At 44.1% G+C, this 22,112-nt stretch overlaps 1 protein-coding gene across 39 annotated transcripts in view; it reads right to left on the bottom strand.

The window, feature by feature from the left end:
• Nucleotides 1-22,112, bottom strand: part of LOC138624711 (receptor-type tyrosine-protein phosphatase delta-like) — a 350,030-nt gene that overhangs the window by 80,825 nt on the left and 247,093 nt on the right. For 38 of the 39 annotated variants that reach the window (XM_069705103.1, XM_069705107.1, XM_069705104.1 and 35 more), the window contains one exon: nucleotides 12,626-12,811. In XM_069705103.1, the coding sequence (XP_069561204.1) occupies nucleotides 12,626-12,811 (186 nt within the window). Of the gene's footprint in view, nucleotides 1-12,625; nucleotides 12,812-12,954; nucleotides 13,048-22,112 lie in introns of all 39 variants that reach the window. The other variant, XM_069705120.1, reaches the window with a different exon arrangement.

The following is a 22,112-nucleotide window of genomic DNA, read 5'->3' as shown; positions in this document are numbered from 1 at the left end:
TAGTTGGTTAAAAACTATATCCATAAATTGCCCAGTCTTCTGCATATGAATTGAACCTGGATATGGCTTGTAAATTAGTTTCCCTGAACACTTGAACATCTAAAAAGTACTGACATCGCTTCAAAATGCATCTCATTGAATCAGATATTGCCACTAATGCAGTTTTATCCACCCATTCATCCACTTATGAGAGGCTTTTTCTTCCCATTCCTCTTTCATGCTCTCTTTTGTCTGTCCATTTTCTATAGTAATCACATTACACTCTGTGTAATGTGGTACATTTCACCATTGAGAAGCCAACTGGGTAGTTAATCCAGCCCAGAGAATGCAGCATTGTATACTTTAGAGAAAGTCCACAATGATCATTGTTTACCCTTAAAGGAGTTCTAAAACCTACATTTGTGTAATGTAGCGTTAAATGGCAGAAGAATTATGTTTATAACCGATTTCTCCTTGGTGTGTTTTTGCAGCAGATATTTTCACTCTGCGGCGTACAAGGCGAGTTGGCTGTCATTAATCATTCCACAGGTGCAGGAGCATTGTCACAACCCATACGTCCCTTTGCCTTTTCAACCAGGGTGGAAAGCAGGAGTAGGGAGGGTGGAGGCTGGTTGGTGGGGAGGGCGGGGGGGGCCGATTCCTAAAAACAATTTCCCTTCCTCTTCTCCTGCGCTGAATTTGTCAGGAGGGGGAACCAAGTCCAGATTAATTAGATTCCATTTTTTGGTCATCTTCGTTTTTTCTCCTTCCATGACTCTCTTCTTTTTCTTTGTTGTGCCTACAGTCCTTACAGCCATCCCAGCGCCATTTATCACGTTGCCATCTCGACAGTGCCTTCCCCCTTCCTTGCTGGGAAGCCATTAGAACATCTCTGCATCGTGGCGGCCAGATTGCATTCCGGTCCCCGCTCGCAACATTTATCATCTTTTGTCCTAACTTTTTATCTGCCCCTGCCCTGTGTGAAGCCCTATCTGCAATGACCACTATAATGAAACACTGGGAGGTGAGACTCAAGTAAATAACCTAATTAAACCTAGCAAACAGGGACAAAGGGAAAAATTGCACAAAAGGCCTTTGTGAGAATGCCAGAGGAGGAACACTCACAGATGGCAGTGAGGAAGTCGAAGCAGCGATGTGGCCCGATGCCCATGCCACCTTCTCATCTCAGTATTTATAGTACTCCTAGTGGTGCTGTTGTTTGTCCAAAGATGTCCTCTTAACGGGATTTACATCCACCCAGTATGACAGTTTATGCTTAATCTGACAAAGCGCTGATTACACACAGAAACAAATAAGGTTTGTAAGACAAGAAATGTTCCCGTAAAACAAGGAAATACTGCATATCCGTGATAAGTCCCAAAGTACTGAGTAATGAGGGCTAAGAGAAAATCTATCCCTCCCTCTCTCTCTCCCTTTTCACTCCTTTCTAATTCTTAGGCAAAAGTCTAGCCAACTCAGATTGGTCTCATTAGGGACAAAATGAAGAATACCGACCGTCATAATTATCAGTGCGCCCCTGCAAACAGTATTGAGTCGATGCAAAAAAAAATGTCAGGGGGGCATTAGTGGGCAATTATTAATCCATATCAAGCTGGGGTGGACAATTTAATTATCACCTAATCAATATTTTCAGATCTTGTACAGATGTAGAGCAGTGACCGAGTGGATAGATCTGCCTTCTGAGAAGAATCTGTGCTGGAGGAGAAAAAAAAAAAAAAAAAAAAGCAATGGATGTGATAGCCGGGAACAGTGGCAAGGCTGCAGTGAACAGGAGCGTACTATAGTCTGCATGCATGACCGAGGCCACTGATGGACACCAGCCCCACTCTACCTGAATACTTTGGAGTTGGCTACAAAAAACAAAAAGAGCAAGATACGTCTCCCCTTGAGAACTGCTCTTTGCTGCCCTTTTCTGGGGACACACGAGCGCCTTGGATGGTCGCCACGCTGACTTTAATATTTGCTCATTAACGGACTCAAACCCATGTTTTTCTCTCGTTCTGATGCTGTTACCACGAGCGACCTTGACCAAAGACAGGGCTGTGTTTGTGTTTATCACAGCCCCGTGCCACTCTAACTCATTTACCAGCAAAAGCTCCAAACACCAATGCATCATCCAGGAGGGATGTACTCATGACATGTGCCTGTGATCATACAAAAAAAAAAAAAAAAAAAAAAGCCATTATTTGTGTATTTTTATTAGTAATTTGCTGTAATATCGTATCATTGCCAGTAATCTTGCTTACTTTCTGTCGGTACTCTCTGTTTTCTCAGTGCAGCACTGAATAATTACTCTCATTGTACCTGAAACAAACTATCTCAAATAATATCAGTCAGGGCTTTGTGCGAGTGATGAAACAAAATGAATGCTGTGTAACAGGCCCTTGTGGATTTCAAAGATGCCACACAATGAGGCATTGCAAAACAAAAGGGGCTGTCTTCTATGCGAGATAGCAGTCGTCTGAGACAAGAATACCCTCTCATGCGTCTGTTTTGCTGTTCTGTTTTGTTTGCTGTTATTGTGACTCTCGTCTCCATCCCTGGATCACTTTAGTCACTACGCAACCAATTGATTACTAAGTAACCTGGACCTTGATTATTTTCTCTGCTTATTGCCTTACTGTTTGCAACAATGGATTATGATTTTAACACAACATTGCATTTTCGGCTCACCTTTTCATTCCCAGCACACATTATAAAGCTCTAGTGTTTTTTTTTTTTTTTCCATTTAATGCTTCAGTTTCCATTTGCTCTAATAATAATACCACAAGTACGACAATAAGCCAGTAGCACCGCAAGTCAAAGTCCTTCTCTTTTTTTCAGCTTTGTTAGAAGTTGGCTAAAGTTATGTTTAAAGGCTAATACCTTCTAAAGATAAAAAGTTGACTCTTTTTTTATTGTGTTTGACAAGAAATTTTTAAATAAGATCAAAATGTGACATTCAATCCAAACTGCAATATCTTTAATCTGTTTACCTTTGACTTTCATTACCAAATTTCAGATCCTTATAAAAAGGGTTGAGATCATTTCATAAGATGCCAGGAACCTAATCATATCAGTAGGATTAAAGTTGTAGGCTCCAAGATTACTTTTTGGAAATTATCTTTGAGCTTTGTAAGAAAAAGACTCGGCAGTGAAGAAACATAAAATAAATCCCTGTAACTCGTATTAGCCTTCTCTTCATTCCTATCACCTCATCTGGTTCGGAGGCCTTTGAAAGTCAATCCACCCATTCTTTCACTTAATCTCCATCGACGCTCTTCCTCCGCCACATTTGGATTTTTCTTTTCAATCTACCTCCTCTTAACCGCTCAGCATCCCACAGTAGTTTGCTATTTCACTTCCGTGGCAGTTAACACTCTGATTGTTGGCAAATCTGACCTCGTCCTCTGATCGATATGTTTCTGCATTTATTTCTGGTGCTTCACTGTGTCTGTTGCTGCTTCATTTGTGTACTCTACAATACAGCATATTGCTGTGGCTGGGACAGGTCAAAGAGGATTTTTCACACCATCTGATCGGTGATGCTCTTTGGCAGAAACAGAGAATGAAAGCATCTTGTTACAGATCTGCCATATTGTCCATCTCTTGCCTCCATTAGGTGTCCAGTATGCGTGTGCTATTTTTACCCAGGCTATGAATCTGTGTACAGCCATGCATAACTGCTACTTCTAGCTAACACACACATACTGTCTGTAGCATGCCTGAATAAAGTACACATAAGAAACTGTATGTGTAGGAGTGTGTGCAGTGAAATGGATGTATTTGGATACGCATGGATTTTAACGCTAAAAGGGGGCTTCACAACGAACTTGGAATAAAACCTGCGTTTAATGCAGACTGAAAGCACTTACAACATGCATTTCATTGCATCATTTACCCAGGACTTACAGTGGTATTTTGCTACCTGTTAGCTGAGTAATGTCTCCTGGGCGTTCCAATTCTCCTCCCACAGGATTTAACATAATTTGGCCAGAGACACAAATAAGGATGTCTCTGCGGGATTTTATAACAAAACTCCAGCCTCTCCTTTTCTGTGGACATCTCTCCTTGAATAACAGCAGTGGAGGGAAAAAGCCCAGCCAATTAGATTGTGCCGTGTAATGACAGGCAACAGATCATGCGGTGTGAAATTTCTGTCTTACCCAGGCAGTGGCAGGAAGGCGAGCGAGGGAATGAAAGGGGATCTCTGCGAGACTCTCTGATCATGTGTTATGTTTCCTCTCTCCGATGGACACAAGGAGGAGAGTGGGAAAAAATGATTTGGAAAGTGTACTTAAAGAAATCCATGTAGGCACAAATCCTGACATCATAGAGTGTGCTCTATGCTCTCTTGTAATAACTCAAGACTGAAGGAGATAAAAGTAAAGCGGGGGTGGGGGGGGGGGAATAAAGGAAAAGTGTGTGAGGACTGAATGAGATTGAATTTAACCAAAGTAAAAGTTTGCGATGAAATGTGTTGGACTGCATGTTTGCCTCCATGTGGCCCTGAAAGATTTGGAGCGAGAAAATAAATAACAGATAAGGTCTTGCCTTTTGAGGCTCACGATTCCACTCTCATCTTGCCTCTTTGTTGTACATTAATTATCCACTCTCAACTTGAAATATCCTTCATCATTACTCAAGTGATGGAGGCGATTGTGGTAATTAATTAGTTGATGAGAGAATGATGAATGACATGAGAGATGGCACCAAGGGAGTATTAACACTAAAGGGAACCAGAGTCTTTATGGATGTTATGATGGATGCTGGCTAAACACCTCATAAATGTCCAGGGACCTTTTACTAATGGTATGAGTATGTATGTATGCATGTATGTATGCATGTATGTATGTGTGTGTGTGTGTGTGTGAGAGTGAGCGAGAATGCATATTCCATATTCCGCTCTGTGACGGGATGGGCACTTAGTGCTGTGCCATTAGAAACAAGGGCTTGGCTCAGTTTCACCCTGAAAAGCCTATGAGTCTGGCTGTGGCGTGAGAGCATTTTCACCTCTCAATGGAGGCTCTCACTCTCATTTGCCATAACTAATATACCACACTAAAGCTGTGTGTCACAATAAATCTCAGCCCCTCAAATGGCATGACTCATTTTGGCGGTGCAGAGAAGAGGGACAGTGTGTAAGTCAGAGTGTGCGTGAATACGTGTGCCAGAGAGTGAGTTAATGAATGAATGAGTGAGCATACAAACAAGAGGGGGAGAGAGGATGGGTGTGGGGGGGGGGTGATAGGAAAGGGTGACAGATGTAGTGTGTGAGACCGTATTGGGTGAGAAAGATGGCTCTCCAAAGACGGACTTTGAGCGCTCACTCCATCACTCTGCAGAATGTAAATCAGCTGTGACAGGAGGAGCTCGGGGCGTAAAGATTCCCAATCCGCGTCAAGTATTGGAGAGTGCTGTAGGTAAGAAGGTGGGGATGTAAGCTTTCTGGCTTGGACTGAGAGATTGCCCCGAGGCGCTCCATGGAGATGAATGGTTTAGACCATTAACCCCACTGCAGAATCCCAACATACCCCACAGGCACACAAATGTGCTGCGCTGAGATCAGTGCAATGTGTCACACTCTTAGGACCCCTGGAGTGAGACCAAAGCTCCGGCCTAGGGCCAGGTGTGAGCCGTGTGAACACGCATGCATGGCCACACACACACACACACACACACACACACACACACACACACACACACACACACACACACACACACACACACACACACACACACACACACACACACACACACACACACACATACAGATGCATTCATCCTGAAGCAGAGAACTTTAAAAGGCTTTTCTAATCGAACAGTTGTGTACTATAAAGGGGAATAAAAACACATTTCTGTTCTCCAAACACACAAATGAGGGCTGTGAGGTTTTGCTTCTCCAACCAAATTGATGCATTCAGCAAAGTCCAGGTGGCTCTTTTATTTAGAACAAAACTACAAATAAATCCTGTCACACTGTACATCTACCTCCTGGATGTTTCAATTTACTTGTTCTGCTCATGATATACAAAACACAGACGAATTGTTTGACTTACCGTATATCATAGTTAAAGCTGTATGCTTAAAGTATATGTCTTAAACCACATAGTGGTAATAACTGCTGAAATTGTAATCATGGGCCTGCTTTGCTGGCGTAAAATCAATTAATGAGCCATGAAAGGTAAAGCAGGCGGAGCAGAGCTTTTGCCAAACGTAGTGCTTTAAATGACCATTTATTTTTGTGATATCTGCATGTAGAAAGTGCTTAATGAGTCAATGAATCCACATATGGGAACAAATCCGTCACTATTACGAGACTGACGTGATGCAAAAAGTCCATGAGACAAACCCCACTAGTGACAGTATATGTGATTGGGAACATAATGTCTAGGATCCATAGACATGGTGCAGTTTTGACTTGCATTTTGTATTTAAAAGAATTGAATGTGAATTGTGTTGGAACTGCAGAGTACAAAAACATCTTAAACCCCGTTTGAGCTGCTATGCTTCTCCTGTCTGTGTAGATTATATGTTCTCCTGCTCTTCATTGTTCACGCTGCAGTGAAACATCATCCGTGCAGTGAGCGCTCGTGTATTTCAGACTTGACTGGCCGAGTAATCCCACGGCTGCAGCTACAGCATCAATCTATTAATTGCACTGTCACTGGGGCAATGTCATGAAACACCTGCATTTTGATGCAGTTCACTGGCGCAGTGTGTGAAGGGTGATCAGATTCAGTGGATACGCCAGCACGGCCAGAATCACGACAAGTGTGAGCCCGGCAGATGCAAAACGGCTGGCAATGGGATCAGCTCACTGGCTGATCCCAGCTTCAGAGACATGCCACAAGGTTGCCTTTGTGTGAGAAAGTGTGTGTACGAGAGCGAGAACGCGTCAACGTTATTTTTTTTTCGGGCACCTTAAATGCTCAAATGACGAAGAAAATCCATAACATTTTACAGTATGACAGACCAAGTCGTTTCATGCAGAGGTATTCAAATATATGGATTCAGAGAGTGGTATTTTGAGAGTTTATTGATTGCCACTAAAATGGATTTACAATTTGGATTACGGCGCTTTTGTTCTGTCAATATTCCCACTCTGAGACATGAATGGTACGGCATGGTTAAATTGCTCCAACATTTTCAAGTCAGGTTTGTCTTGGAGACATAAGTGCACTTAGATATAGCATTAGTGGTTGAGAGCTGGCCTTTAATTACCTTGATCTTGGCCTGTACAACATCTCCATATTGTGTGTGATTATCTGCTTTTCTTGAGTAGGAGGGTCAGGAGTGTGAATTGCTCGGCTTTTGTGTGATTCTGTGTTCTAAGTGCGAGGCAAAATGACTGCGATCCATAGATGAAGCTAATGGCATTCATGGAGTTAATAATGGGCCTGATACAACCTTTAAACATAATTGCACAGCGCATTGTTGACAAGGAGCTGGCAGAGGCATGTGCAGCCAAAGAAAACGATCATGACTTCTTACCCATTTAGTTCAACCTGCGAGCAAGAGGCATCTTGCATGGCACTGATAACATTGTTTTATCTCAGATTCTCAGCCTTGTCACAAGGTCTTCATCCAAACAACGAGATGGTAATTAAGTGTTGGCACTCTTCGCCGAAGGTGTTTTCACCACATCTATTTGAAGTGTGAACACGACGCTTGCTCTCCCCTCGTACATATTGATGCTAGTTTTTTAAGGATGTACTGTACTAAGACACGTTTTGAAATGAACGAGTGGAGCCAACAATGAGATTTCCACTTGAGCAGTGTCCGGCAGAATGATGAACGAGGTGGTATACTCGGGGAATTACAGTGATTTAAAGTTGGATCAAACCCTCCGCGAGTTCCCTTCTCCTCTCGCTTTAACGTCCTTTTATGCAAACATGTAAGGTCTGTGTGTTTATTTGTGGCTAATTCACTTTGTACCAGGCAGAATGTGTGTGTGTGGGGAGGGATGGACGGGGGGGGGGGGGCAGGCTGCAGCTCATACTGTCTGTTTATACGCGTGTGTGTGTGTGTGTGTGTGTGTGTGTGTGTGTGTGTGTGTGTGTGTGTGTGTGTGTGTGTGTGTGTGTGTGTGTGTGCGCCCAGTTTGAATGTTAGCGCTGTGTGGGTATGAGTGTAAAAGGGAATGGAATAGACTCGATTTAAATCAAATTAGCATGCTGGCAAATTAAGCAGAGGGATTTAATTTGAGCTGTTGTAAAAATGCTAATTTCAGTACAGCCCGGAAGCTTATATGCAAATACAACGCTATTTTACAATAATTCATATTAGGCCAGGCATGCATAAAACACACATATTACTGCCTGATCATCTGGGGAATCGAGTATCATTAGCTTTTGGACTTGTAACAAGGTGAACCTGTTTAGTGGGTGTATGTGCACAGGACTTTTCTGTTTGTATGTGTCTCTTTATTGGATTGGATAACATTTTCAAGCTCACGTGACTTTCAGTGTGGCTTTTGGTGTTTGTGCGTGCTTTGGTGTACTCGTCCGTCCCAACAGGCCTGTCCTTGATTCTTTTGTCGTTTTTTTTTTTTTTTTTTTCTTTAAAGTATGTTCTCTGTGATATATAAAACACCATTACATATTGTAGTTATGATCACAGTCCACCCAGATAATACTATAAGTAAAACACTTTAGTATGTAAATAACCCTCCCCCATCTTGCTTCCTTCGCACAGCAATGGCTCAAAAGAAGTGCCACATCAATAGGCGATCCGTTGTTGCTGTCCCATGCGATTCACCTTTGATCGCCGGCTCAAACGGATTGCACATACATTAGATGCCCAGAGTGTTTGGGTGTGCACGGCGCGCCTCCGCATGTACGCCACCCTGTAAATAAGCGCAAGTGAGAGAGATGAAGTTTGGCTGTTAACAGCTTAATGTTTAGAGAGGCTAGAGGAGCCTGTCGATACTCATTTGACGTGTTAAAGGGAATCATGCTGGCTCGCTGGGATTCCCCACGTTATCCACCATCAATGGGAGAAATCAATTAAAACACTATTAGGCTCAGGGTTTGACATGGTCCAACACAGCATGAGCCAAAGTGGGCTAGAAGGAGTGTGTGTGTGTGTGTGTGTGTGTGTGTGTGTGTGTGTGTGTGTGTGTGTGTGTGTGTGTGTGTGTGTGTGTGTGTGTGTGTGTGTGTGTGTGTGTGTGTGTGTGTGTGTGTGTGTGTGTGGAGAATGAGGGGGGGGTGCTGGGGTGTTGGTTTGAATTCACTGAAGATGTAGCTCAGTAACATTTCCCAGACTCCAATCCTCTTAATGCATTAATGAACCTCCAAGTTATTTAATTCTGATGCTCACACCAGAGCTTTTAGCCTGCTTCATCCTTGCCCAGGTGGAGATGTTTAATGCCTCCAGCTCTCCTCTCATCTGCGATGCTTCCTTTTTGCATTACTGTTCAGCAAAAGACAGAGAAATTGTTTGTTGCCTCCCTCGCGCTCTGTCCCCTTGGCTCACCAGGGACAATTATGCCCCCCTTTCAAGCGATTGCCAAGCCCAATTTGCCACACAAATTAAACGGGCTGCATTTGAAGAGCAAAGGGGACAGGGTGAAGGAGAAAACGAGGGAGTGCAACAGAGAGAGAAGGCCAAAGACAAAACAATGACAGAGTGAAAACAAACCAACAGACCAAACAGAGGAAAGATAGCAAGACAATCCTCTAAGATCAATTTTAAATCCACCATGCTCCTCCGGCTAGAACAGGTCTGACTTGGAAACGTTTGCAGAAGGAGCAAATATGGTAGCACTCCCATTAACACATTAACAGAAATTAAAGTTTATTAGGGGTCCTGATTGGCGGTTTTCTTAAAAGGGGGCTGCTGTGTCCGCTGTGCGGGGTGGAGAGTAGGACTGGCTCTGAGGATCGTGCCATCTGTTGAGCAGGCAGACTCAGCCATTTTCTGCTCTTGCGTGTCTCATATCCTCCACCATGTCCACAGCCGGAGGCGAGCTCACACCCAAATGGATCCAGAGCGGTGACAGAGGGCAGTTTTCCCTTTGGAAATGCAGTCGGATTTTGGCTCTGAGGGGTAAACCACATATGAGAGTGCCCGAGAGGCTGGATGTGCATATGCAGAGGCACGGTAGAGGAAATTAAGGAGCTTCTAAATCGCTGGAAGGGGCTATTGCACTTCTTCCAAACAACGAGGGGAGAAGACAAAGACAGGCAGGAAAACAGTCGAAAGAAAAAAAAAAAAAAAAAAAAAAAAAAAAGCCCAAATCAGAAATGAGGAGAAAATTGGCAAGAGAGCGATTAGGAAGAAAAACAATAGAGGGAAGCCGAGAAAGGGAGGAACAAACACGTGCACGAGGGAGATGAGGCAGTGCAGGAACAGAGAAGAGCAAATATAAATCCCGGAGCTAATATGTACCGCCTAAAGTGGTTCTGGCTGTGAGGAGGCACTTTCTCTCACACCTTGGCTGCAGACAGGACACGCACCTCATCCCCGTAACCTCCCGACTCCCACACGCCCCCGTAGTCATTAACAGACAGCCACTGTGGCTGTCTCATGATAAGTTTGTTTTGGCTTTGAAATGATGACCCAGCACAGCTGTTTAAGTAGGGTAAGGGGTAGCAGCAGCTGCTAACAGCCAGACTGCTAAAGGAAGGCAATTAATGGGGGGTCGAAGGGGGATGGTGAGCACCAAGGCTTGGGGGTGTAGGGGGGGGGGCTGCTGACTGCAGTTGTGCAGGTTTCTGTTACATTTGTGCTCAAATGCAACTGTGGAATGTCTGGAAGTTTTACCAAGACAGCTGTCTGAGGGAAGGCTTTGGCAATAGTGTGCATGTGTGTGTGTGTGTTTTTTTCTCTCATCAACTATTGTTATGTAAATTCTCTCTAGACTGTGGAAGATGGGAGTTTGTGAAAAGATAGCTCCTAAAGAGAACGTTTATCGACCGTTAATGCCGTTTTGGGTAGGTCCCATAATTAAATTGTGTCAATAAATCCTGGAGCTGCACATAAAACGGGAGATAAACGGAGAATACATTTCTCCATTTGCCTCTCCCCTGCTGTGAGACATATGTGACGGAAGGCAAAGAAGAAAAAATAAAACACATTTGAACAGATTGCAGGCAACATTTCTCAAGCATAAAGTTGAAAATCTCGCCCATCAATTTCACTCCGCGTGGCTCTGTTGTATATGACCTTGGGTGAATGAGCCCTTCATTCAGAGATATTCAGCTGAACTGAGGGGATTTCAGTCATTTCAAAGGGAGCAATAAAACTTTTATTCATCCCACTGTGAATCCAGAAGCTAATGATTCATGGATCTTAGTGCAAAAAAAAAAAAAAAAAAAAAGAGAAGGTGGGAGAGGGGGGGATCTTTGGTGTAGGACCAGAGCTAAATGAGGTTTGAAAACTGTTGTCACACATCAATGGGCAGGTGTCTGATGTCAAGTAACTCAATTCCAAAGATTTCTCATTGTGAGATTCTTGGCTGAGGATTTCTGGTTTTTACTGCAGAGAAAAAGTAGTTGAATAATAAAGATATGAACACATTTTCATAGTTCGGTGAGGTGAGGTGAAGAGATCTATTGTAGTGAAATATAGTTGTGTGTGTGTGTGTGTGTGTGTGTGTGTGTGTGTGTGTGTGTGTGTGTGTGTGTGTGTGTGTGTGTGTGTGTGTGTGTGTGTGTGTGTGAGAGGGGGTGGGCGGGGACACTATATGAAAATAACATTACTCCTTACCAAAGTGGACTGATACATGATTTTGGAGGGGTTTTTTTTTCTTCTAACTTTACTCGTCATTTTTAAAGATCACTTTTAAACACGTTTTAAGACATGTAAGTAAAACAAAATATATATCATGATCTTTTAAAAAATAAATATATTCTCTCATTGTAAAAATCCAGAAACTGTCTTAGTTTTAAGAATGTAACTGTTAGACACGGTGTCGAATACTTCAACTAGCCCACTGTCAGTGTTTGGGCTGTTAGTGTCTGAAGCCTTCAAGATTTCTAATCACCCTTGTGTAACTTGTTCATCCTCCACATACAAGTGTTCAAATCAAATTTAGGTTGAGCACAGAGGAACATTCCCGCTTTAGGAGATACATTTAAAAGCAGCCTTCAAGTGTAAAACTCTGCAAATACACCATTCTGCACAGTGCAGGTCAAACACCCAAGTAAAGTAACAATGAGCTATATAACACATTGTGTGTGTGTGTGTGTGTGTGTGTGTGTGTGTGTGTGTGTGTGTGTGTGTGTGTGTGTGTGTGTGTGTGTGTGTGTGTGTGTGTGTGTGTGTGTGTGATGGTATTTCTCCCCCATTATTTAATAACCTTATAGAACCTATATAATTCAGTGTTGCATGAGCGTTTCTTATATTCATGACAAACATTTGACAGTGGTCATAGAGACAGTGTTACGCAAGTATGAACTGTGTATCAGACTCGTCATCGTAGGAACCAGCCTGCGTGTTTCATGAAGAAGTTTTATATATTTGATCAAATATTTATTGAAGTTTTGAGTATGTTACGTTCAGTATTTACGTGTCTGATGTTCAGCAAAGATAAGAACAAAAGAAAAGAAACAAAAGCAGTTCCACCCGTACCACCCCTTCCCCAACTCAGCAGGACACAAACACTTGAGGCCCACACGAAAGCCGCCGGTGTACTTACTTTGAGCGTCGGCGAGGTGCAGGAGCAGACCCAGGACAAGCAGCAGCGGCAGCAGCAGCGTGGGTCTGGCTCTGTGCATGGTGGGACAGCTTGGCACCAGCATGCTTTGGCAGCCTCGGTGGCACTGGCTCACAGAGCCCTGTGAGTCAGTCTGGTCTGATTTCTCAGATGCAGGGTATTCACAGCCTATGCAAGGCAAGGAGGGATAGGAAGAGGGAGAAGGAAGGAGGAGGGAGGGAAAAAAGAGAGAGAGAGAGAGAGAGGGACTGAATGAAACAAAGCTGTTTGGCTCCATGGGTTTTATCTATCCCTGCACATTTCTGACATACCCCCACACAGCCTCGGCTGGAGCTGACAGAGGATAGGAAGGGCCTGATGTGCTCACGGGGTATGTTCTGACAGTTCTCTAAATGGAATAGTCACTTCACACAATATGTGTGCACGTGTGCATGAGAGGGAGAGAGAGAGTGAGAGAGAGAGTGAGAGAGAGAGAGAGAGAGAGGGAGAAACCACACAGATGAAAGGGGGAGTTAATATGATTTTGTCTTCACAGCTTTGGTCGCGAGCGCCAATTAAATATGCTGCATAATAAGAGTATGTTTTAAGTCCCCACTCAGATCAGTGTTGATATAAGTTTCACAGAAATGCTTCACTTGCATGGAAGAATAGTCAGGAAATGCACGAAACGTTCATGTAAATGGCGAAAGCTATTTTATATTTCTTCAACCGGGAGGTAAAAAAAAAACCAAAACACGTGGTAACTCTTTTAATTACGTTGGGCTATTCCGTACATATTCAATAAAACAATTCATCTGAAGCACATAATGAAGCTTCTTGCGCCACATTTCCATCCACTGTGGATGCTTTAATAGCTCAAAGTGCCTCGACAAAATGATGGAGTGGCATGGCTTCGGCGCACACACACACACACACACACACACACACACACACACACACACACACACACACACACACACACACACACACACACACACACGTTTTGTCTTTTTTCAAAGTGCTGCACAAACAAGAAGACAGAGTGGCCAGCTGATGCCATTCATGTTTCAGCCTTTTGTCGAAGGGCCACGACCGGCTGTAAAAAAAAAAAAAAAAAAAATCAATGTGATCCAGTGAGCTAGTATTAGTTGCAGACCAGCTCCATCCCTTGTCATCCATTTGCTTAAGCCTGAGGTTGATCCTAAGTGATGGGTGCTTTGCGGTCGTCTCCGGCTCATAACACGGCTCCCAGCTAATCCGAGTGTGCGAGCTTCGGCGACAATACTGCGCTGCTGGTCAGCACGCTGGCTCGCCTGCCCGCGTCGTTCCGGCAGGAAGCCGTCGTCCCCGGCTGCGGCGACCGGGCGGAGCGCACTTTTGTGCACCGCGAGATCACGTACCGCACGCCGCGGCAGATCTCGCGAAGTTTTTGCAATCGTGCGGGGTTTCGCCAAGTGTTTATTCAGGAGGCAGCAACTCCGCATATAAATGCTCTCGCTAGAAATAATATCATATTAGACTGTTTATCTGCAGATTTGACCGCCACCCACGAAAAGAAAAAGAAAAAAAAAAAAAGGAAAAACAAGCACCCCTAAGCCCAATCACGAGGCCCGATGATGACAAAGTACCTCATTTCCCTGTTACCAATCATCCTCTTTCTCGCTCCCGGCTTTCCCTCTTTCATTTCTGTGGGCTGTAAATGGCAGAAAAGACGGGAAGATAGCGCACCTGTCACACTCGATTTGTGTTGGGGGGAGATAGACACGACTACCTGTCTCCGAGCGCCGCGGGGCTCGTAGCGAGCGCAAGAGCGGGGGACGTGTGGCGAAGGGAATCAATTTGAGACAATCTCATCCCCCGCTCACGCCACCACCAACACACACACACACACACACACACACACACACACACACACACACAAATGCGTATGCATATACATACCATCTGAGAACACTAGGCAGAGTTTTCACACGAGTAGTGTTCGTAGCGACGGCGAATTTGATTAGAATCAATTGGACTGAGAAACCCTGAACGGGGATAAAGCAGCGATGTGATCCATACGTGGTGCAGGTACAGCTGTCTGTCTCCTCCGGTTATTGTTTCACGGATCTGCCCCTCCAAATCTAAGTGATAGCCTTTGAGTTAATTAATGAAGTGTGAATTTCCATAATGACATGACATTAGGCGGCACACGAGAAACAGTACTCAGCAGCCCTCCCTTTCTCTATTCACACACGCACACACGCGCACACGCACATGCTGATACAGGCAAACAAAACCATCTGTATGTTGTGTAACCACCAGTGAGACAACCGAGAGGCTGTGCCATGTGAGTAAATACAAGGAGCAGCTAACGTAAGCGCCGCTAAAACGCACCCCTCTAAAGCATAATTCCAAGCAAAAATTAAAGCAATTAGAACTGGTGTTGATTTGCAAGGGTTTTTACATGTAAATTGTGCTGCGGATTCCTTCCCAGCGTTTTAAGGGGGTGATGAGCGAGCCACCTGCCAGACCTGGCAGAAAGGCATTGTTATCCGACGACGGATTCGGCCTAAACGCTGCAGCGATTTTTTGTTGTTGTTGTTGTATGAAAGCTGGTGTCCACATGTATGGGCATGCACGTGAGTTTAAAAGATCCTTTCCGCTTCCGTTAGTCCGCACAAAAAAAAAGATTCCCTCCAAGGCAGCTCCACCTTTGCCCATTTTATCCTCAACATGGCCGTTTAGCATTGCACTCCGCACCTTGACTTTCATACATTTGGTGGCACTGATGCTTCCCATTGAACATTTATTACAATAGAAAGGAAAAAAAAAACAGTCTTGTCTTTCTTCCTGAGCCCCCCGGTGGTATTATTGTGTTCCCATTCAGTAGTGCTTCATTCAAAGGATTTTGCTGCTGATAGCAATCATGCATTATTAAACAAAGCCTGACAACATGCACAATGTTAATTAGAAAAAGGGGGGGGGAGTGTGTGGCAAGAAAAAGAAGGGGGCTGTGAGCTGTCTACTCTCTCTCCTTCCCCTTGATCCTTATCAGAAATGTGAAAGAGAAGGAGGGTGGGATGTTTATATTCTCTATAATGGCTGGTCTCTCTTCTCATTTGAGCGTGCTCGTTTGTTTTTTTTGGTCTATTTAGACAAGCAATATTATTAAGGGTAAAAAAAAAAAAAACTCCACAAAGAATCAGTCATATTCATCTCATATTCCAGCCATACAGCAATAAACTTGTTATGGGAACGAGTGCACTGAGAATAGCTATGAGCTCCCCAAAGCAGCAGGTTCATAACATCAGCTTCGCACCAATTGTGTCTTTCCCTTTCTCCCACATGCTGTAATATTTTTGCCACATCGAATACAAACCAGTGGGAAGTCGATGGTGACTTGAGAATGCTTCTGATTTTTTTCATTCTTAACACGGATTTGAGCGTGGCAGTTCTACCACATTATGCTCATCCTGTACAAGTTGACTAATTTCACTTTGGCCAGCTCCAGGGAATTTTAAAATGGGGTGTTTTTAATTTCAGGCTCATGCACAAACCGAATTGAACTTCAAGGAACTAGAGGAGCGATGGTATGTTATCCTAACAGACCAAAGCAGCCACAAAAATGCCACCAAATCTATTAAGGCCAACCCGTCTGTAATTAGCCTAACACATTCAAGGACAAAGCACGGCAAACTACAGAGGATGTGAACCATGCTGCACCGTGTTAGAAAAAGTAGTATCATGGCCAGCCAGGCACAGCAAATAAGAATTTGCTTCCTTTCATGAGACAGGACTTTCTATTTCCCTCCAGACGAGCAAAGTTAAAGAATGCAATAATTACTCTCCACACCCACACTTTCCAACTCCAGCGATACGCAGGGCTGTGGTAGTGAGTACACGGGGTGGACCGCTGTGTTCGAACTGCAGTGCTCCCTCTGATTCCTGTCGTTGACTTTGACCTGATGCTGAGCGAAAGAGACCCTGCGTCAGAAACTGCTTCTTAACATGAGCTCTTGTTGTGAAGTTCGGGTCAGCGAAGAGGACACAAGGTGGAGAGGAGACGGAGCTGCTGCCGATACAGATTACACCGCCTTATATTTACTTTTGACATAGTACATAATACAGTATTTTCAGACTTAACACCATGATGAAGGCACTGTAGTCCAAATCCTGGGAGTAAAAAAAAATACAAAATCACGAGTTGCGGTTTCAATTGGGAGCATCAAAGTACATGTGGTCATAATTATCTGATATTTTCTAATGTTAAACACTAATGGTCACTTGAACATGTTCTACAGCAAGTTCATAAATGCTGTCCTCTACCCTTCCCTTTTTGAGGGAAATTATAACAATTATTGTAAAAAAAAAAAAAAAAAAGATTACGTAAAGAATTGTATGTAAAACATATTTTTCTCTCTGAAGATGTGGAGAATTCCCTGTTTTTAGATGCCGTAGTTGATGTCAGGGATAGGGGTAGGATTCAGATGCTCACGGGGTCAGCATCATTTATTTAAGTTAGAAGCACTGCGGAGTGGCAGAGCACACGCTCCGATGATATCAGCCCAAAGGTCAAAGGTCATCTAGAACATCACGAGAGCCTCTGCCTGCGCTCGCCCTTCCTCTTCTTTTACAGATGCGTAGGGTAAAACGTGACTGCTTGTGACACTCACGGGGGCCCCTTGGGAGTTTTATTTAAAAGATAGAATTTAGTTCATAAAAGCACATGTGTATACTTCGTATATCTGCAGGCATCCATTTCCTGTTAAAATCCTTGTTTCCTCATCATGGGTTAAGTCGCAATATGTTTTACAGGCCAGCTACAGGACAATCTCTGTCCCAAGTTCTTTCTTTATTGCCACTGTGTAAAGTTTCAGTCGCTCTCTTCACTGGATAAAGACCCTCTGTCATGTGTAGTTCTCTCTTTCCGTTACTTCTCCGCCATGGTTTTTCGCTTCTTCCTATTTCTCCTCTTTTTTCTTTTCTTTTTTTTTTTTCCTCTCCCGCTACTTCGATAGTGTGATTTAAGAGCGAGTGACAAGGCCGTTTCTCACACATCGCTCCAGATCAGCCGGCATGTGTAATAACATCCCTCAAGCTAAGCTAAGCTATGCCCTCAAGTGCAGCCTCCACATGAAAGACCCTGACAACCACACATCTGAGTATAGTTTATTTGCTATACTTACCCCCCCCCCCCCCCCCACACACACACACACACACACACCCCATCCCTCCTTGCCTCCCTCAAACAGGCCTCTCACGGTCATAAAATACCCTTTGGGTGGTGCCGGCGGACTTTCCGTTTGACAAAATCAGGGCTTACAGTTCTGCCTGCACGCCTGACTAATTTTTGACAAGCCGAAGCTACCAGTGCTGCAGCTGACGTCTTTGGTTATATCTTGTTTTCTTACGAATGGTTCACCCAACATGAAACGCACAGCAGGAAACTAATTGGATCTGATGACATTTGTCTGTCTGCATAACTGCTTTAAAAGCACCTGCTGCGGCCGTAGGACAAGGAAGCTATCGCAGTCCCATCTCAATTGTGTGTCCGTGGCAAATTACTAGCAGGAGATTTCAAAGCACTTCCACCTTTTCTGTGGGCAAAACGACGTGGACTTCGAAAATGTCTCGCACAGAAACCTCAACAAAATCAACTTTGTAGATACAGGAAAAAAAAAAAAAAAAACAGTTCAAGAACAAGGTGTTGCAATGGGAAAACTGTTACCTTGTTTGGGTGAAAGTGCAAGGTTGTGTCATTGTGAGAATTGAGCCCACCCAGACTGCCCTTGAGCATACGCTTTAGTGAAACTAAAATGACCACGAACCATCATCTCACAAATACTTCTCCTCCTCCTCCTCATCCTCCTCCTCCCCACTTGTTCTCTGTGCACTCTTTGTGTTTGCAACAGCCTATCCTTGACTTTTCTCTCCACCTGATCTTACCTCGCCACTTTTTCTCTTTCTGTTTCTCTCTCTTCACCCATCTTTCTCTCTCATCTCATTCCTCCCGCCACGTTTCCCAGCAGCTGTTGGGTTCAGATGGATGGTACCCACAGTGCAAGACCCTGACCTGCAGTCTAGTGACTGATTATCCCAGTGCCCTGTTGTGCTGCTCCTTGAACGCATACCGACACACAGTGCACACGCAGGCATAACAAGCACACACGTACAAGGTTATGGAGCTATCGGGTAAGCTTTAGGGACACCGGGGAATTTAGAGGGGGGGGCAAAAAGCCAAAGCAACCTATTTCATCTTTGTCGGCATGTTTGGATCACCTCCTTTGACCTTGTTGACACTGGTAAACACACTTCCTATTGAACGCTAATGGACGCCACTAATGCCTTTTCAATGGGCAGCAGATAAAACCGCTGCAGAATACAATCAGCCTTTTGGTGAGCGACTGAGCTGCGTAAACTATTCAAATGATTGCCAGCTTGTCGGGAGGCCTTCTCTTGTGTTATGTTTGCTTGTCACCGCATGGGCGGTTTCTATAGTACAAGCATGTGCCACTTGGGTCGTGCTTGACCTTGCGCATCAGCATTTAGTATAGGGAAATAACTTCTTATCATGCAAACAGGCTGAATCTTGAGGAGTCTATTGTGTCGGGAGCAGAGAGTGTGGCAGGATGGGGGGGAAAATGAGAAAAATGGTAGACGCAGCAGTAGCAGCCAACCTGGAATGGCTGGGATTAAATTTACGCCGCATGAACAGGGGAGGGCTAAATCATGTTACATATTATGAACCAGAAAAAAAGAACGGGGAGTGAGAGGAGGGCGGAGCAGAGGGCTGGAAATATAATGGATAAGGGGTGCAACGAGCCAGAGGAGGGAGAGCGAGGTGGCGAGAGAAGGGAGAGGAGGACTGGGGAAAGTAATGTGGAAGGGAAGGAGGCAAGTGGGAAGGGAGGGAAAGGAGAGCATGCTGTAAGGTATAGAGCAGGAGAGAGGTGGAGACCGATGGAGGGAAGCAAGGGAATGTGCCTCACTGCCAGCTTTTTTCACACTCCGTCTGTGCCTGCACGTCTGACAGAGGCTGCGCGAGAGAGATGGAAGAAAGGAATGAAGGATAGAGGGAGAAAAAGCAGTCAGTGCTGAAGAGGAGATGATAGCTGCAAGGCCACTCTGGCAGTCTTAAGGTATTGTTTCCTGAAGGGACGGAACTGGAAAGATGACAGTAGGTGAAAAAAAGAAAAGAAAAAAAAAAAAGCCCACAAAAAAAAAAGAAGCAAATAAGACACATGGCACACGTAAACTCTCCTCACCCTCGAACACACATACTCGGGTTCAGGACCGAATCCAAACAAATAGATGCAGCTTAAAATGCACGACTCCTACACTAACATGCTCACAAATGTAGACTCAGGCATTCGTGTGCACAAATAGACACGTACAAGCCGAGCGCAGGCACGCATACCCTTTGCACCACATGCTCCTGGCACTTTGACATCTACCCCCAACACAGCAACGGTCTGTGGGAGGATGAATAATCTCACTTCCGTGAGGCAGAGAAATGAGAGAGAGGAAGGAGGGTGAGAGGGAGGTTGTTCCCAGCCTGAGCTCATGTCGTTTTATGGAAAGTACAGAGCCCTCGAACAGACAAAACAGCATTCCTCTGCCACTCGCCGCCGACATGGCACAAAACATCAGAACAGAGCTCTATTGAAAATAACTGAATAATGCAGCACCGGGAATTGTGTTGCCCCCTAATACATATGGCTCAAGTCAGGAGCAATATGCCTCCTTATCTTTTCAAAACAATTCAACACCAAGGTATATTGTGCGCCAGTGACATTTTATTGGCTTTTGTGCACATGCCAAACCGTTTGGTATGTAAATACGCTACTTAGGCGTACATGAAGGATGTAAGAAGGCGCTTGGGGCATACATGCTACACTCAAAGGGCAGCAACATAATTAAAATGCCAAATGTCTCCCATTATCTAAATGCTATTTTGACTCAATATACCCTGAGCTAAAATGTAACGCCACATTATGGTTGCTATAGTGCACTCAGGCAACGGTGGGTGAATTTCCCTTCAATTAGCCTAGGACGCTGTATGCCATCTTTTACCTAAGGTGGGATGTGTTCATAAGTGAACTTATTACAAGGCCTTAGCATAAATCCATGTTAATTTCTCGGTTCTTGCCCCTCTCTTTCATGGGCATTTCCATGGATATACAAGTGACATTAAAATGCTGAATATTTGACTGTTATTATTATTAATTCTTATTATGTCATTTTATTAATATACATGCTTCGAACAATGCCCATATGCTGTCCTGTCTAAGTGTAGTCTGGGGATTTGCTGAGAAAAAGTTGGTCACATCAGTATCCACAAGGACTGTGGCAGCCATTATTGTTGCCCTGGTCTTTTTGCCGTGACTCAGATTTGATAAGAAACCCGAGTCAACAACTGAAAGAACAGCCGGGCGGCATTAGAACCAGCAGCTTATCAAAGCTTTTTGCATGAAAATTCATCAGTGCCAACACGGAGGGCAACAGGACGAAAAATATTATCACAGATACGAGATGTTTTTGCTGAATACACAGATTGACGTGAAATTGTGTTGTTGCTGCCTTCCCATCTACATCCAGATAAGGCCGGCAGAGGACACACTAGGTGGGGATGAACATCATTTCAGAAAGCTGTTTCAATATCTCAGTGGTCCAAGTATCCTCACAATACTTTCAAGTTTACTAAGCACTTTGATGTGGCTGCTGCTGATTATTAGATTTGAAAAAGCTAAACTTTTATTAGCTCTTGGACGCCCTTGAAAGGTGTTTTAGCCCGGCTAAGCTATTGTTCTCATGAAAAGCTGTGCAGGCTGCTTGTGCAACTCAGTCGAGGGAAAGTAACGGTTCACCCCAAGGCAAAAGCAACAATTCCCTCTTTGTCGTTTCACCGAGACAAATGTTTGCCATTGCAACGTTAGCAACCGAGCAAGTGTAGTTCCCTGTCAGTGATGGTATATTGTAGCACTCGAACAAGACATTTAGAATATCTTTATAGTCATTGCACAAGTACAACGAGATTAGGTTTGCAGCTTCCTTACTAGACATTTTATTATGCTGCCGAAAAATAAATGAATAATTCTTTTCTCCAGCCACAGTTTGAAGATTGTAATTCAAATCAAATGCCACCTTCAAACAAATGTCAGTATACAAAATCAAAAGCGCTCTGTCGGTGCCTGGCATCAAACAAAATGCACAGTTTGACATTTGGGAGTGATTTTCTCTCCCTCTGTCTTTGTTTCACATGAAATTAACTTGGTAATTGTCCGAATAAATGCATTTGAACCCACACCACACAAATAGTCTTTGCAGCTCTCACTCCACATCTAACACCCTCTTAGAAACCTTTGTACAAGCTCCCCCAACCCAATACAATCCACCCCCGAACACTCCCAAACATGATTAAGACACTGTCAAGCCTGACATTGCCATCTCCCAAGCTGTCAGTGGCCCTCATTGGGAGTTGCTGTTGACTGACTGCTTGGATGTGCCT

This window comes from Brachyistius frenatus, unplaced genomic scaffold, assembly GCF_029030835.1.
Source record: "Brachyistius frenatus isolate BFR_SWC_R1_liver_20210118 unplaced genomic scaffold, ASM2903083v1 Contig_54, whole genome shotgun sequence".
Classification (NCBI taxonomy): domain Eukaryota; kingdom Metazoa; phylum Chordata; class Actinopteri; family Embiotocidae; genus Brachyistius; species Brachyistius frenatus.
Note: the sequence above shows the minus strand (reverse complement) of the source record. Positions and strands in the feature narration are given on the sequence as shown.